The sequence below is a fragment of the Chelmon rostratus genome, chromosome 14, assembly GCF_017976325.1.
Source record: "Chelmon rostratus isolate fCheRos1 chromosome 14, fCheRos1.pri, whole genome shotgun sequence".
NCBI classification, from domain to species: domain Eukaryota; kingdom Metazoa; phylum Chordata; class Actinopteri; order Chaetodontiformes; family Chaetodontidae; genus Chelmon; species Chelmon rostratus.
The window spans coordinates 19,227,460-19,246,360 of NC_055671.1; the positions used below are offsets into that span (position 1 = coordinate 19,227,460).

Here is an 18,901-nt window from a genome sequence, read left to right on the forward strand (position 1 = left end):
CACAAGACTCTTGACAGTTTTTCTACTTTGTGTCTCTTAGGTCAAAATAAATAAGGTAAAAAAAAATCCACATTAAGGGACTGAGTGAGAGAAGGAGGAGGGAAAATGGAGAGGTTAATGGAGAGATGGAGGGGGGCGAGGGAGAAGGGTGGAGGAGAAGAGCTAATAAAGCAGGGATAAGGAGGCTTAGAAATTAATGATAAAATGCAGAGTGAAGTCATACGGTTGATTTTGCTTTGCCTTGTGTGTGTGTGTGTGTTGCTTGTTTTCCTGTGTGGGTTTGTGTGTTTTTGTGTGTGTGTGTGTGTGTGTGTGTGTGTGTGTGTGTGTGTGTGTGTGTGTGTGTTCTTGGCTGATGTCCTTGGCTATATGACTGATTATATCATCGCTGCAGGTCCCTGTTAGGGCAGACAGAGAGACTGTATGTCTGTGTGTTCTCATTATGTGTGAGAATGATTTGGTCTGCTTGAATACACACCCTCTCTCAGGTCTTCAAAACAAAACAATACATCACACACAAGCACAACTTGTTTGTTTTTATGGAAACCTCCTATGTACACATTGTACTGTAGTTAACCTGTAAAGGTCTGCAGGTCATCATCAGCAACATGGTTAATGGTTACCATGCCCACAACACTTCCTGCCGTCACTTCCTCGTCCTTCTCATCCCTCTGCACCCTCAGCAGGACTCAAATGTCGCCTTGTTTCCCTCGTTCTCACATCTGAGTGGCTCCCATGTAAGACGTTTTAATGAGTAGATGTGAGAGAAAAGACATTCAAGACAAATGAGAACCTCCAACAGCAAAGAAGGACGGAGGAATGTGATGCTCTCTCCAAATAATAGCAGCAAAGGTGCAGTTACCGCTGCAAGCACACACACTTTTTATTGCAAAACAAGAGTATGAAATTGCTGCCCCTTAGATTGGGCTTAATTGAAATAAGATTGTGACGCTGATGCAGGCCTTAAAATGATTCGATCTCAAAATGCAGTCATAGAAACCCAGAGAAGGTGAGCAGGAACAAATGCATTCATCCATCCTCAATTCTGACAAAAACAGTGCTTGTACTGTAGAAACTGGTGCACCTCCATTACTTTACAACCAAAAGTAACAACACAAATACACAAGGTCAGGAAAACTGACCACTCCAAAACATCCAGGAGAGCATTAAACGACTACAGAGGCAATGACTTGTTATCTAAATGGACCAAAGATATGGAGCTAGTCAACGCTGCACAATAACGGATTAATGCACTGCTTGACAAATGGTACTCAACACCGTCCCACAGCTGTTCTTCATGTTCGTCACCTGCTCTAATGTCTAATGTAATGTGTTAGCGTCGAGCAGCAGCCGAGGCAAAGATGCAGAAAATGCATCATCTTGAGGCCACAGCAGATTTCATTTACTAGCCAATGACATTATGCAGGTTAAAATGAATGGAAAAAGAAACATCCTTCTGAAGAATGAGTCATGAAAGAGTATGAACATTGTTTATGTTTCCAGTAGTTAACATGCATCACCTTCCATGATCAGAAGCAGCATTTTGTCCTGTGAATACCTCAAAACGAGTATTTATAGCTTCACCGTTTTGACATTTAACTAATCTATCTCTCCTCTTCCTGCCTCGCTCTCTGTGCAGGTGTTTCGTACCGACTTCATCACGGCCATGAAGCTGCCGGACTCGGCCCAGCTCGGCCCGGACGACTTCTATGTGCTCTCGGACCCATGGAGACAAGAGTGGGAGAAAGGGGTACAGGTCCCTGCCAGCCTGGAGGCCATACCAGAGCCTGTGGTCAGGTAGGACATGCATCAGTAACACACACACACACACACACACACACACACACACACACACACACACACACACACACACACACACTCACTCACTCAAGTAAATGGGAATAGCACATGAAGTATTGATATCTGTTTAATAGTGACTCACCCTCAGTTCAACCTCTGGCTGCAGTGTGTTGGAGCACATGCAGACGTTATGTCACCATCTAAACGTAGTGGCCGAGTTCCCACGGTCTCAGAGAGCTTGGAAGAGGTTTGAACTTGTTGTTGATGACTAAGAAATGTGGCAAAATTAGAGTGCTGACATACCAAAAGGAATCATTCCTTTTTTACACACCTGTCGTGCACACACACACACACACACACACACACTCTGACATGCAGAAAATTGACACCAACAGAGACCCTCAGCTTTTTACTCTGTAACTCATTCGTACACTTTGTACCCACACACTAAGGGTTTGGATGCACATGCAGGCAATGAAGCACGCACACACACGCACACACACACACACACACACAAGCAAGCTGGTAGGCAGATGTACACTTCAACCCACTCATATTCTCTCATATTGTAGATTAGTCTGGGTTCTCTCTCTCTCTCTCTCTCTCTCTCTCCCCCTCCCTCACCGTCTTGCCCCAGTAGGTTGTTGTGGCTGTCTAGTACTACTGCAGCTGCTTCGCATACCCATGTGGTTTGTTTGGCATTCTAGGAACTAATGAAAATGCTCAGACTGCCTGGTAATGCCTGTTAGACAGACATGTCATACTGGGAGGCCACACACACGCACACACACACACACACACACGCACACACACACACAAGCATGCATTCTCTTCGGGAGACAGACAAATTCTGCAGTCACGTGAGATTTGATCAAATGTTCTGTATCCATGAACATTTTTCCTTGCCTGCGTCAGAAAACCAGATGCAGGAGAAGCTCGCTCTCGCCGACAAAAGACGAGTAAACGACTAAAACAAAACATTTCATTTGCTGCATACGAAACAGCCAAAAAGCTGCTGAACATGATAATTCGAAAGCTGCGGGAAGTGTTTTCCACCTCTTTCATCTGTCAAAGTGTGTGTTCCTCTTATTTCTGCTCCTGAGCGGAGGTTGAGGCTCTGGCTCCACTGTGTCATGTTATTGGAGGCAGTTTTGCGCTTCTTGACTTCCTTTTTCTCAATCAGTTCAAGAGCTGGAGTGGAAAAGAGTCGCTGTGTCGCTGCAAGTTAAAAATCCATTAAACACATTCATTTGAAAAGAGATTTTAAAAAAATGCTTAATTGATTTTTGAGTGTTCTAACAGCAGGAAAAAAAAGCCGGTCGGTGATTGTGTTGTGAAAACTGAAAGCTGTTTTGCCGTGCTTAACAGCAACTCTAACCCGGCAATTCAGGGAGAAAAAAGAGAAGCCAGTCAGCTCCAATAGCATAAAATAAACACTTCAAATAAAACAAACGAAACGTAAATCAAATCTAGTGTTGCCAAATGAAATGGCACGCCTTATGAGGAAACCACAGAAGCTGAAATGAACCTTTGACGAGCAAGTGGAAAAAGGCTTGTTTTAGCAGTTTTACTTGAGAGGAGAAAGCGAGTTTCCATAATAGGAAAACAAAAAAAAGTGAAACAACACATGCAGCTCGACAAAGAACCGAAGACTGAACGAGCCCCTCGGAGTCGTAATGAGGCGACGAGACAAAGGCGGCAGATGAAAACACGTTACGGCGCGTCATTTTCATGGATCTGAGATGTTGAAAGGATAAATGTGTTTGCCTCACTGTTTACATTGTCTAATAGGTTAATATCTCAGCAGACACACATATGTGACACACACACACAAACAGTATGGAGCAAACAGATTGAAGAGAGCCTGAAGGCAGAGAGATAGATGAGCAGATTGGAAGAGAAAGCGCAATGGCAAAGATAGATAAGGTTAGATGGATGAATGGGGGCTTATATATTATCCGATGTGTGATAAAATGATGCAGTGATATACAGTGATGCTGAAATGGAGCGATGATGGATAGATGGCGAGATAGAGGAGAAGAGAGGTGAGCGTAAGTGTGACTGAGCTGATGGCCTCCGACTGGTTTGTTCGACTTCTTTTTGCCGTCTATTATCTTGAAGCCTTTTCCCTCGTTGCCTCTCTCCTTTTCCTCTTGTCCTTTTGGGCTGAGATCACCAGCTTGAGACTTCCTTGGTTTTGCCCATACGAGCCCCTGTGGTCGGGCAGAATTAGCGGTAGGAAACCTTGTTCCCACACGGGAAGTGGTGCCTGTTCTGTATTGGGTCAAAAACTGTCTCCAAGCAAGAGAATACATATGCATGAGCATGAATCAGTGCTACAAAACTTTAAAAAACATCCCAAAGCTGCTGAGCTTCTTCTGTCATAGACCAGTATATCTGTGACAGTCTCTTCTCATCCATCACTTGCTGCTGTCAGCCTCGCGTGCTATCATCCTCTTGCATTAAGAAGTCACCAAAGTTGAAATAGATTGCGACGGTAAGCTATTAGTCCACTGCAATCTGCTCGTAATGGCCCCTCAAGTCCACAAAGTCCTGAATTGGCTTGTCCTTCAAGAAAGAAAAAAAAAAGCCTGTGAGTGGATTTGATCCATTGTGTTATAACAGGATGCTGTAGATATCCGCCGTAAAAGATTACATCGCCGAGCAGACAACAAAAGAATTTCAAGCAACTGAACGGTGGAAGAATGGAAGGAAAGCGTTGGGAGAATCTCTGTGATGCAGGCGACTGGGCCGAGACGTTCAGTGCAGCGCCGCGGTGTAACATCAGAGTCAAAACGCTGCCGCGAGGTTGGGCGATGCAGAGCGATCCTGCCGTTGATCATGTGTCGGAGGTGCCCGAAGTCGCCTGTGACGCTTCTTAGTGCAGCCACAGGCTCAAAAGTTTAAACATGATATGCAGCGGTGCTCCATTTCAACTATGGGTAGCACGTATTAAAGGATAACTTTCGTTTTTTACAACCTGGACCTTATTTGTAGCATTAAATACGCCCATTTACTCACCCAGACAACTTTGGTGGCATTTGGAGTCGTTTTGAAGAAATTAGCCCCAGAGGAGCGGCGCGTATATCCGTGTAATGCAGGCATGTCCAAACTATTCCATAAAGGGCCGTGTGGCTGCAGGTTTTTGTTCCAACCAAGGAGGAGCACACCAGGCCAACCAATCAACATCAAGGGATCATTAGTTATCAGCTGAAGACTGAGATCAGCTGATTAATTGATTCCAGCCTGGTGTGCTCCTCCTTGGTTGGAACGAAAACCTGCAGCCACACGGCCCTTTATGGAATAGTTTGGACATGGCTGGTGTAATGCGAGTACTCGGGGCATCCATGCGCAGCCTCTATATAACGCATACTATATAACCGCTCCTCTGGGGCTAATTTCTTCAAAACGACTCCAAATGCCACCAAAGTTGTCTGGGTGAGTAAATGGGCATATTTTAATGCTACAAATAAGGTCCAGGTTGTAAAAAACGAAAGTAATCCTTTAACTTTCTGATGCTAAGTTAGACGGTCGCTTCCATTCTCATATGTGTTTATATCAGGTAGCAGCCAGTTAGCTTAGCTTAGCATGTCAAATGTCAACATAACCTGCCTACCAGCACCTCTCCAGCTCACTAATCAATACATTATATCCAGTTATTATGAAGGGAACACGTTGCATCTTGTAGGCGAACGGGATGCTGCTGTCGTCCTAAATTTTGCTCGTGTTTAAGAGGTTTTGTTAACTCAGCGATAAGAATAAATTGAGGCATAAAGGGTGAATTGAAGTGCTTTCCCTCTCTTCATTTATTCATGTTTCTTTCCTTGTTCTATTAGTTATTTTTGTCCTGATCCAACCTTCACGTTTCTTTTTTTACATGCGTCTTCATCTCCACATCTCTCTTCCACTCCCACCTTCCCCTCTTACTTTTGCTCTAGTAGAGCCGGAGGCACAGACACATTTTTCTTTTTCTGTTTTTTTTTTTTTTTTTCCTGAATAATGACATCATCTCCAAAAATTGTTGGAGAGGAAAAGGGCTGCGGGCCGTGTCTGGCTTTGACAACGCTCGTCTTCTACATCTCTCCCTCGCTCTCTCTCGCTCTCTCTCTCTTTGGACCGTATTTGGCCGCCGCTGCGTGATTTTTGGTGAAGCTGTTGTGCCGCATGGTGAAGAGGTCATTATGGTTTGATGTTGGGTTTTTTTGTGCCTCTCCTTACCAAAACACTGCAGGAGAGACGCAGGGAGAGGAGGAGGAGGAGGAGGATGAGGAGCTCTCCTTCCTTTTTTTTCCTCCCTGTCCTTTTCTGTTTCTTTCTGTCCTTTACTTTCCCTCTTTCCCCCTCTGACTCTCCTCCTGCTCGTCTTGCCGTCTCTCTTCCCCGCTGTCTATTTTGTCACCCACTTCCCCCTCTTTTTCCCTTCTCTCCCTTTCTCTCCCCCTCTCCATGGTTTTGTCAGGGCCGAGTGGAAGTAATTAGCCGTTGCGTAACACTGGCTATGTGCAGACGGTGAATGGGGCTTTGGCAGGGACTCGACAGCCTCAGTCCCCAATGACAACGGCGAGCCGGAGAGGGAAATAATTACACATACACATGAGAAGATCTGTGCCTTTTCTCAAGACGAAAGAAATGAGATAGCGGTTATTTTATTTATTGCTTCATTTTTCCCCCTCTCGGACTGTTGACCGAGTCGGTGAATGCGAACCCGTTGTTTGTGGTTTGGCTGAACACGTTGGCGCTCTGAACGGCGTGTAAAGCTGCGGCCGCGAGAAGCGTCACATGGAGAGACTCCTTACCAAAGCGGTTTATGCACTGCTGGACAAAAAGATTGATTGTGCAGATAAAAAAAGTGGTGCTTTTAACTGCTGAACTGCTTGGTTAGCATTTTACAGACTAGTAATATTTTGAGGTACGGTTTGATTGGTCGACAAACTTCAACAATCCAAGGTGCTCATGAGATGTAGAGCTTACATTCACTTGCAGGACATCGGTGTGTGTCATGTGGTGGAATATCTGAAGGTCAGGTTTCCAGCAGCTGTCTTCATATGCAAAACTTTGGTCGGGCAGGCGCGGATGCTATGTAAAACCTTGGGTCAACAAGCTTTAACCTTTGCCCAGAGAGGATGGAAGGTGCGAACACTCAGACAGGATGTAGATACGGATATGGCAACAAGGCCTTTTAGTGTGGGGAAGGTCATCTGTTTCCGGAACGTATTCCGTCATAAACAACCTGCACATAACACACATATTCACAAAAGTAATGCAAGAGTATACCACGGGATAAAAAAAAAGGAGACGCTGCACCTTTATAACCTTGAAGCTGTTTGCATCCCAGCAATTTGGCCAGACAGTTTCGAAGACGCCCCCTGCAGACGCTTTTGGTCCAAGTGCAAGCTCGTATGCAAAGACTAAGCAGCAAGTCAGACACAACTGAACGACAGGAGCAGAGCTGAAAGTCAATTTCAGCTGTCAACCTGCACGACAGTCTGTCAGCTGCCAAATACTGGACACATTATAACATCACAGAGATGTCAGAGGGGAAGTGCGTGTGTCAAGCTGTGCATTCAGGTGCAGGTAGGAAGTGGCGGCCAACAGAATACATGGAATATATTATAATATGAATAGATGCTTTCCTATGGAACATCATACAGCATGTTAAGTGTGTGTGTGTGTGTGTGTGCGTGTATTTTCAATATGCTTTTCAAGCACACGCACCCTCTAGCTTGACACACGCACAAACACACCCTTTCACTGGCTAAGTCAGACAGTGTAGCAGTGGGTCAGAAGGCTAATCGGCTACTAATGACTCAGTCACTGTCTCACACACTCTCTCTCTCTCTCTCACACACACACAGATAATGGATTGAGGAGAGCCTGACAGCAGTGAGATAGATAGAGAGATGGATAGAAGGACAAATGGCTTGATAGTGAGGAACGAGGACGGTCTAAATGTCATGTATTGCAAAGCTTCAGCTATATATAAAGCATCTAAAGTATACCTTGACATTTTCAGTTATAGCTGCTTATTTCTTTCTCTACACCCGTGCTCTCGTCGCACTGTCAGCTTAATAACGTTTTTACGTTGGCCTGTTTGCGCAGAATAGCTTTGTGGAATTGTTAGCACATTTCATTGAAATCATGGGACACAGCAAGCCACAAGTTAGCTCATTAGGGTGTGGTTTTAGTGAGGAATGCTAAGAATAGATTCATATCTTATTTTCATTATCTGACTTTCTGTGACTTTTCAGACTATAAGAATGGTCCTTCCTGATACTTAAAATATTGTTTTTCAGCTCAAAGTCTGCCTAACAGTACAATTAGACTGCAGCTGAACAAAAATAGCTCAAAGTGACAGTGAAATACAACCTATAAAGGGGTGTTTTGTCATGGTCAGCCTTCTCTGCCTTAAAGAAATTACTCAGTTCTGTAACTTTTCCTGTCTGGAAGAAAGTGTCATTAACAAATCAGGAAAATTTGTTTTTCCTTCTCAATATATCCGATGAAGAGAAGCAACCAGCTGAAGGTCATGACAGAAACATACATGCAAGTGCATCAATGACTAAGTAAAAAGAATAAGAAGAAGGAAAACAGCAAGGGAAGAAGAAAAAGATGGTGGTTGGATGACTGAAAAGCCCCTCAGGGATTTTTAACTGCCTGGACCAGCTGCAGCCTCGTCCACCGGCGCATTAATAAGTCGCTCTGTGTGTGTGTGCGTGTGTGTTCACTTTTATGAGCGCACAAGTTCCTGAGCGCCTACTGTATGTACACACATTTCATCGCGTTTGATGCATCAGTACGTCCACAACAACATCTGGAAATTCCCCCGAGATATCCTCCGCTCTTTCCAACGCAGCCCGCCATCAGATAACAAGATGACGAAGGGCAGCATCATCAGCCTCATCGTGCGCTGTGCAGGGTCGGCGGGTGCACAAGGATTAATGGCTCCCACACAGGCTTTTGAGGTTTGTTGCGTTGTGGCTCTTGATAAACGCCGGCCAGCCGTAGGTTAGATGGATGAATGGCCGAACGGGCTGGTTTGCACATACGTGTACGATGTGTTGAACCTGTTGCTCTGGGAGTTGCTGCGTACACGGATGACCTGCAGACTGAATAGATGCAGTATGTGATGGAACAGATGGATTTGATTAATGGAAGACTTTTCAGACTGTACGAATTAATGATTTGCTGTCTGGCTGAAGGAACCATACTCACTACAACAGCTTCAAATGGCAGCTTGCACCATGCGTACGGCGCCTCAAATCAGGGATGGGTCGTGATTTGGGCTGCAACTAGCAGTTATTTTCATTGCTGATTAATCTGTTGATTATTTTCTGGATTAATTGACTAGTTGTTTATAAAGTGTCAGAAAGTGGTGAAAAACGTCCATCAGATGTCCTCAGATGTCTTGTTTTGTCATAAAGGTCTGAAAAAAACAGAAAATATTCCGGTTTAAGAAGCTGAAATCAGTGAATTTTTATGTTTTTTCTTAAAAATCACTCAAACCGATTAATTTGATAGTTGACAACTAATCGATGAATCGTCGCAGCTGTTGTCATGATTTTCAAAATTTTCACACTTTAATGTGTAATGGGAAGTAGATCATGTGTCCAGGCACCATAAAATATGAGCTATGGCCTTTTCTTAGTCAAAGACATCTAACTAGTATATTTGAATATATTAAGCATTTCACTCTTTCTTTGTCAGTCAAGCCTATTTAAGATTTTATTTTACTATCTGATGAAAAACTCGGGTTGAATGATTAAGACTGCAGCTTTGCAGAAAGTGGTCTGGTCTCGTGGTCTGATGGTATCAGTTCGAGGAATGCAGCCTCATTCATTTGGATGCCAAATCAAATAAGCACAACATTTATATGTACATCAGTTCATGAGTTAGCTGCTCAGGTGTTTGGTGCTCTTTCTCTCACTTTTACTCGTGGACCTTATGTGGCCTGTGTGTGTGTGTTTACTACATTAATTATTGTAACTAACATGAACCGCTAACCAATTTGATAGCTGATCTGGACTTCTGTGAATCCACTTTTCTTGTTAGTACACTGACTTATTTTGCACAAACCTTTGCTCTCACTCTTGTTTGTGGAATCTCATTGTTTCCTGATTTGTAATCAATATCATTGAATTTGTTGTCCAATAGAGTTCTCACAGTTTTACAATTGCTTGCGGCTTAGAAGACACCAACTCATGCCTTCAGCCTGTATTGGAAGTGTGTTTACATCACAGCATAACTGTGCACCTACACCTGAAGGCACCATCAGCGTTCACGGAGTCGAGGGGGAGTACGTCCGGCTGAGTCGCTGACTGGATGTGTTACTAAATTGCTGACTGATTGATTGGCTCCTTTCTGACCTGGTGGCTTTATACAAACTGGATCTCTGGATGATGTGAACGGCAGCCTGAGATGAACCGATGGCTTCCTAACCAGAATAATGACTCGGATGGATGGCGTGCTGACCCGTTGACGGACAATCGGGGCTACAACAAAATCCAAACTCACCCACATTAACTCATCACCACATTGCCTCGAGGGGTCAGCGGGTGCATTCCCGACCACAGCCTGATTGGCTGCCTTTGGCTACATGGATGAGTGAATATGAGCACTGCATTTCTTCAAGTATGGGCGAAGGAGCCAAATTGGGCCCTTGTGCCTGTATCTGGTAGGTCCACACATGACAAAACTAATAACATGTTATAGTGAGAAATCGCTTTTGATCTGTTTCCTGAGGGAAGGGGCTTAACAACCTTCCCACTGAGGCTGGAGGGGAACCGTAATGGCACATAAAAAAAACATAATAACACATTCTCATTTGTGGGCGAGTTCAGAGTCACTGGGTGCATCTTTCACCGCAGTTAATGCAGACAGCTTCTCGCACTGAAACATGCCTGGTTGATTGAGTCATTGACTGGCCGAGTGGCTGACCAGCTTGCTGGCTGGCAGGTTTATTGACTGATTGGATAAATGGCTGATCGATTGGCAGTCTGTTTGACCGCCCCATTGATAGAGCTGCTCGCCACTTGGCTGATTGACCTTTCTCTTGACTTCCTGAAAAACAGTGTGGAGGTAAGATCTCTGTGGAGTGTTTGCCATTATCCAAGCCCACATTTTCAGCCTCTTCACCGCTTGACTGGGTCAGTGGGGCTGTCGCTTACCACATTTCAGGCTCACTGCCTGACTGGCTGACCGACCACAGCGACCGCTTGCCTGGGTGGCTTGCTTGTCGACTGCCTGGCAGAACGGCCACTTCCCTCGCTGACTGAATGGATGAGTAAAGGGTCAATGGGTGGTTGAATGTAAATAGGAAGAAAATTTCCTGCCCTCTCATCACCCACAGAATGTGGCCGGGTCACCGGGACCATTAGTAATCACATAAAAGACGAGCTGCCTTGTTTACCGACTGATTGCGATGAGTGACATCTGGCAGTCTGAGCGAGCTTTCTTCTTCTGCTAATGGCCATCATCCAGCCAAATAGCAGAACGACTGTGTGGTCCATCTTTGACCACATTTTTCGGCCAGCTGCCTGACTGTATTGACTGACTGGCTGTCTTGCTGACTGGCTGGCCCACCTCACTGAAATGTCGGAGGAGTCAGAACTGGCAGGCTGATTGACTGACTGGTTGCCTGCCCGGCTGGCAGGCTGACTCCCTGACCGCAGTGACTGAGCTTTGGCCAGAACCGAGCCGGTTCTTCTGGTTCCAGCGGGTGAGTCAGACTCCAGCTAAACTCATTCACCTCTGCAGGCTTGCGGGCAAAGGCTGGGGACTGGAACCTGGGAAATTTAAACATTTCACCTCCAAACAATAGTTTTTAACCTGCCGAGTTGTGTGTGTGTTGGAGCTGGCAAAGCAGCCTGCCAAAACCTAAATGTGTTGGCATGTGCCTACTCCACATTCCCCACCAAGAGATTCATTTGGCAGCATTTTGATTTATTCCACCTTTATTTAACCAGGGTTCTGTTATTAATTGCCACTGACATTAAAAAAAAAAAAAGTAGCTGATGCTTGCGCAGGGAAAAGGTATGAAGAGAACTGGTCCGAGCTGATAAATGAATGCAGCTTTCCTTAAATTACATTGTGAGAAAAACAGTTGCGTGTGTGTGTGTTTGTGTGTATTAAAGCAATTCCCCAGTTCACAACCCAGCATGTGTGGCTTGTGCGGCTGGTGGTGTTTACTGCAGGCTACCCCCGGGCTCAGTGTGGGTTGATTTTGTGTGTGTGTGTGTGTGTGTGTGTGTGTATGCATACATCTTTGTTGTTCCCCACATGGATGTCTTGTGTCATGTGAGCAAACCAAAGAGCTGTGTGTGGGAGTCTGGACTGTGTGTGTTTAGGCGCCTGCATTCTTGGATGCACAGTTAATGTATGTGTGCATCCGTGTGTGCGAGACACATGAGTTATACCCCTGGTATTTTCTCGCATGGGAATATCATCCGCCGCTACACTGGCACACACATTCTCTCCACTCTCTTCTGTCCCGCCTTCCTTTAAAGGACCAGTCTGCATCCTCTCCTACTGGAGTTCCTCTGTGGTCGGGTAGATCAAAGCCCTTTGCATGCTGCACCGTGGGTTCAACAACATCTGGACCACGCCGTCCGCCTTTTACCAATCTACCATCTGCCAGCCTCACTGGACGGGTGTGTGTGTGTGTCTGTAACAGAGATGTGAAAGAGTGAAGATAGTAGATAGATAGACTTCCCCTTTTCTCCTCCACTGATCCCTTCTGTTTGTGCACGCTCAATTTGACTTGTGTCACACTTAAGGTGTGAACCAGCAACTGACGCTTTCCTTTGTATCGCTTCTTTCTTTTCTTCCTCTCAGTGCCTTGCTTAGAGTCTCTTCAGTGGGGTTTATAGGGGTTTTTGCATTGGCCCCCTTTTTGTTGGAATCAGTTTCTCACATTAGCGCCTGTCATCCCTGTCCCTCTGTTCGCCCACAAGCGCCCTCAGCCTGGTTGCTAAGGCAAGGTCATTGACTTTAACGGTCACATAAGGGAGGCCGGAGCACCCAGGCTGGCCACTTAAACCCAACCGCCTCCAGGAGAGTAAACACGGTTTACTGCTGCTTTGTCTCCCAGCTGAGCCCTGAGGCCCGGGCCTTACATTAAATCTCCCAGGATTTCAAACAATGGGTGGATGAATAGATAGAAAAAAGGTAGATAACCCGACAGATGGATAGATGGAGGTCAGTGAGACAATGCCATTGCCTTTTATCTAAATGGACTTAAGGAGGAAAAGTGAACCATGCAGAAATCTCTCAGACAAACAGAGATCTGATTTCAATGTTGACAGCGGGCATGCAGCACAAAGGAAGGTGTGTCAACGTTTTCTGCTTAATATTGCTTAAATGTCCCCACAGGTGCTTTTCTTTTTGCCCCAAAATGAAAGACAGACAAACATTTCAATCGGTTGCCCATAATAAACAGCTACTCTTCTGATTTGGCACAATGCAGCATAAAGAGCAGCAGGCGCCGGGACCAGAACTTGGTAACTTGTTAAGCAGAAGAATCTGCAGCACATGTCTTTTGAAATTTTGGTTTTGGAAAAAGGACTCCTCAATCCTGTTGGACTAAAAAGGAACATATGTGATGAAAGTGTCTTATGTTGCATGCAGCAACTATTCTGACTGCAGCTCATTCTCAACAGATCAACCCACAAATATGTCTGCCTGAGGGTTTGACTGTATTATCATTTTTCTTACTGTTTATCTTGTGGTATTTAGCTGAGACAACAGTCGAACAGCACATTTATCTCAGCAAATTCATATATGTACATATAAATATATATATAACTGGTTCACAATGCCAGCACAAGATTGAAACAGCTAAAAAATGTGTCTGTGTCTTATTGAGGCCCATGTCATTGTGGAATCCTTATCATAGGTGTTCATATGGTAAAGTTTAAGATGCAGTAACCATGGTAACAATGCAGTATTATTGGGGGGTGGTTGTGGGTTGTTTTAGTATCTTATGTACAAGTTTCATCTTCATGGATTCATCTCATTTTACATTAAAAGTTATTTAAAGTTCTTTATTTGCTTTGGCCTTGTATCAAATGTTCCTTCGGATGGTTTCGCTAATGGACAAATTAGCATATAAACATCCATCTCTGATGACTGCAGCTCCCCCAAATACCTGTTTTCAAGCTGGGAAAACCCCTAAAAGCAGGCACTGATATGAACTGACTGCCGTTTCTCTCCTCTTCACCTCATCTAACAGTGCAAAGTGTTAAAGATGACCTCTCAAAGAAAAGAGGAAGGACCAGGCATGGACAAAGAGGCAGAATGGAGGGAATTATCCAGAGAATGAGGAAGAGAGACAGAGTGAGGAGGAGGGCCGTTGATGGGTGAGGAACTGAGGGAATAAGTAAACAAACAGGTAGATGAGGCGGTTGAGTGGAGCGATACAACGGCTGTAGATCTGCTGGGAATGACAAAGAGAGAGATGGACACACAACAGAGCTTTGCCATCGCTTTATCGAGTAACAATAGTACCCTCATTCGTCTCTCCTCCCTTCTCCCTTGAGTTGCCTCTGCGCTGTTTTCTGCGTACGTGGGTTTAATCGAAGCTTTCAGGCACAGAATTAAAGCAAGTGGGAACGTACCTCTGAGGAGCAGACGTGGAGCAGTGTGCCCTAATGCAGACGAGAAATTGAAACAAAGCTCATCAAAACGGCCCGGCAGCAGGGGAGGAGGGGTTTTAAAGCGCTAACATCAACCAAGAACACGAACAGTTGATGCGTTTTCCACCGAAATATGAAAATCCTTCTTTTCCTTGATATAAAAAAGAGAAAAATTAAGCAGTGGCACCTTATTTTGCCCCTCTGCATCCATTGTTCTTGTTTGCTCGTTAAGAAATAATCATCACTTTTACAATCGTGGTTTAAGTTTCACCTAAAGAGGACTAAAGATGGCATTTAAAATATCAGAAAGTACTAAAAAAATGCCAGTTTCCCAAAGTCCATGGAGACGATGCAGCCCTGAGATCCTCCCCAGGCGGTTTAACATCCATTCACACCATGACTCATAAATGCCTGGGACTCCCCGCCAGTCAGTTAGAGCTAAAGATGAGAGGCCACATGTCCTCTACAACCTCAAGCAAGTCCACTTACCTTTTGTAAAGCACTTAGAAGTCCATGGAGATACATCTACAAGCCGAAGACATTTAGTTGCAGGAGACAAAGAGGAGGAATCAATTATCAGAATGGCTGCTAATTAATTTTCTGTTGATTGATCCCTTCAGCTATAAGTAGTATCTGCATTGTAGAGCAGAAAGGAAACGACCCAAGACTTGACAAACGAACCTGATTTTAAGACCGTAAGCTCGTGGTGGTTTCTGGGGTTGAGAAACGTGCCAAACCCAGCCTGGGATTTGGCCGCACCTGCAGCACGTTTCCCTCATGGCTTCCAGATCGGTGTTTTCGTCTTTGTGTTGCGACAGAGCTGTGCATGTTTTTAGCAGGCGCTGTCATCTGGAGGGCTGGTGTTGGTGGTGTTGGTGGTGGGCTGTTTTTGAAGTGCTGGTGGGCTTACTGGAAGTGTGTCAGACAGGAGAGGAATGCAGGAAGAGGGTGTAAGTCTGTGAGTGTGAGATGTGTGGAGACAGGGCTGGGGTAGCCCCCCGCTCTTGATGTGTACATGTGTGTAGTATGTGTGCGTGCATGCATACCCAAGGCGTCATCTATCCCACCCCCCCACTTGTCTCACTCTCAAAGCCCACAGGGGTTTCCCACAGTGTCTCTGGTAATAAAATTGACACGGGGCTGGGTTTAGTGCCTCGATAGAGCAGAGTTTTCAGGATATAAAGAAAAACTCTGTGTTGTAAACACAGCCATGAATTTGAGCGTTTTCCCATGACAACCACGATTAAATTCAGAAAAGGTCCATCCAAGGTCATCTTTACTGTCCGGAGGAAATGAGTTCCACAGTCGCAGGAAGAAAAGACAGACAATAACAAACAAACCACAACAACTGATATCGCTGCCATTTAAAACTGGGTATGTAAACATCCCGGGCTCCCCTGGGCCTGCGCAAGAAGACAGAAACACCAAAATAATGAGTGATGTGTTAAAATTCGTACATCTAAAGAGCTGCTAAGTTGCAGCATTCAGCTGTGGCCCCCCCGCGGGCTCAGAACTGGATCAGCTTCCTTGAAATTTGAAGCATCACAGGAGAAGAATCACAACAGTTGATGGCATCAAAAGAATCGAAGCGTCTCCGGATTATTAACAGATCGCTCCTCATCTTTTCTCGGTCTGGTCGGGTTGACGCTTTTGTTTTTTTTTCTTCTTCTTCCTCTTGGGATCATTGAGTTTTTCTCAGAATCCAAGCCAATTATTGGACTGCTCAGCAAAGCAGCGTATTAGAAATCACTTCTCCTTTCAGCTGTTACGCTCCCCTCAAACCCTCACAGCAGGTCGAGAGAGAAAACTGTTTGGAACCAAACTTAGAAACCTGCTCATTTAGAATATTTCTTGAGAATGATGAAATTATTTTTGCCATTATGAGCATCAGTGTAGTAGGAAGAAACTTTCTGACGAAGGCTTACTTTGTACTAATATTTTAAACAAACATGGCTACGTTTCAGCATATTTAAGGCTGTTTGAGGTGCTGTTTAACCAGATGTGCATGCACAGATGTTTCTTCATGCATTAGAACAGTTGTAACCAGCATCTTGTAACTTGAATTAAACAAAATAAGTAGAAATTAACACCATGTTGGAACTTTTTGGGAACCTCTGATCTTTAAACCCATAAGTTTAGCATCATATCAACCAAAACATATGCAAATAAAAGAAGTATTTTTAAAAACTAGACGTTTTTGGCCCCTCATTTCATCATTTATGTCTAATTCTGTCAACAATGGCTGTGCTACTTTTCAACTTTGGCTGTATTTGTCTTAATATGTGCATGTCAAGCCCTCATTCCTGCCACACCTTGAGTGCAGGGGAAGGCCGAGGGATTTGTTGAATGTCTAGTGTTACCATAATGAGGTTAAAGAAGTCGGTGAATGTGATTGTGATACCAACCCTCTTCATCTTTAAAAGCACTAACTGTGATTAGATTACTGAAGCTGAAAAGAGCGATGTCTTTCTTCATGCTGTTACAGGAAACATGATCATAGAAACATTTTCTAACACGTGAAGCCGCTAACGCTGCTTAGGAATTAGCACAGGGGGAGTTTTAAACCTTTGTGTCACCAGCAAGTCGGCCCGGTGCCAGCCTCAGAGTCGAAGGCCTCATGTTTCACGGTTTTGGCGATTCTTCCTGGATCGACTGGGATCAGTATATCAATAGTAACACCTCTAGCTGCGTCTTTGTTCGGACAGCTGTGAAAGCTCCATGACAGCTACAAGTTGTTGTGGAATGAAGCTGAATTTCCTCTTTCCAGTCACAAACGTCTTTCTCTTTTTTTCTTTTAAAAGAAGGTATCGTGCTGAGGTCGGCAAAATGTTTCTTCGAGTGATTTGCCTCCAACCTCAGCCATGTGCATCCCACATTTTACTGCGAGTTTCATCAACCCCCTCTTAGCCTTCAACCGCAGGCCAGGTGTGTGTGTGTGTGTGTGTGTGTGTGTGTGTGTGTGTGTTTGTGTGTGTGTCTGTGTGTGTGTGTGTAGTACTCACATTGTGGGGACATAAATCTGTTTGCGCACTCACATTGTGGGGACTCGCCTTCCTTATGGGGACAAAACACAAGTCCCCGTAATGTAAATCATTCAGTTTTAGGGTGAAGACTTGGGTTAGGGTTAGGGCTAGACAACTAGTGGTTATGGTTAGGGTAAGTCTCCAGGAAATGAATGTAGGTCTATTTAATGTCCTCTGAAGTGATGGAGACGTGTGTGCATGTGCCTGTGTGTGTGTGTGTGTGTGTGTGTGCGTGCATTGCCAGCTGCAGAGAAAGAGGTGAGGTGCAAACAGAAAACTGCAACCAGTCAGCCTTTCACACATCTGGCTGCAACTCCAGCGTCGTCTCTTTTGTAATTAACGGGGGAAGAAGGTTAATGAGGAACTGACATTACAATAAAAGACATGAAATTAAAGGACTAAGAAAAGCCACAAGGTTTTTTTTTTAACAGATTATTATTATCATTATCATTATTATGATTATTATCATTAAAGAAAAGTCAGGGTTGGGACAACACAGTACTATTACTGTAACCTGTTGAATCTTTTTGAGAATGCTCTCTTGACTCCAGACAGACATCACTCGAGCAGTTCACATTTTTTTCCCCATTGATCAAACAAATTAAGCGATCTAAGTCCACATACAACTTCTTCATCCTTGCCAGTCTCACCCATGCTTGTCGCCATTTTTTTGTTGCTGTTTCATATGAATGTAGCTGCTGTATGTAGGAGGATGCCATCCCCAGTTCGTAATCCTGCCTGCTTAAGTCTGATTGGACAACAGCTGCCAACATCAGGCCGATATGAATCAGTGAATGAGTCTGAGATGTAGGTGGTGAGCGAGAGGATTCAGGTTAATTCAATACAGCAACAATGTTATAACTAACTTACATGACTGGTGGCATAGCTCATAAGTTTTAGTCTAATTTTAACAGTTCAGCACCTGCACCAATGCAAAAAAAAGAACTTGTTGTTTTCTTGCGACATCATCCTCGCCATATATTTTGGCAAGGGCCTTGTTTGTTTATGGTAATTAGACTAATCTCTCAAAATGAATATGCTAACGATTTACTGATGTTAAAAATGCTACACTTAGCACCTTGCAGGTTTGTGCTGTATTTGCTCGAGAAATGTTGATTTAGCAAAAAAAAAAAAAAGTGGGGAGAAAGCCCTTGCGTTGGCAAAAAGACAAATTGCCGGCAGGGTAGCTGGAGGCTGTGCAGTGAATCAGCTCTCAGTATCACGCTGCTGGAGGAGCACAGGCAGAAAGTTGGCCTATTAACTCCTGTCTCAGGGAGACGCAGAAGAGCAGACGTGGAGAGAGGTTGGAGTAAGTGCTCCCACTTTCAGTCTGTTTGAATCTTCCTTCCCTCACTCTCTCTCTCTCTCTCCTCATTTCACACTCTCTCCATCTTTCTTCCCGTTCCTCACCCTGTCTGCTTTCACCGGCTCTTTGAATTTTGTTTGCCG

The 18,901-nt window shown here is 44.5% G+C and overlaps 1 protein-coding gene across 1 annotated transcript in view; it reads left to right on the forward strand.

Moving 5' to 3' along the window:
- Positions 1–18,901, forward strand: part of jade2 (jade family PHD finger 2) — a 180,979-nt gene that overhangs the window by 50,729 nt on the left and 111,349 nt on the right. The window contains exon 4 of the mRNA XM_041951897.1: positions 1,640–1,797. Within this exon, the coding sequence (XP_041807831.1) occupies positions 1,640–1,797 (158 nt within the window). The remainder of the gene's footprint in view (positions 1–1,639; positions 1,798–18,901) is intronic.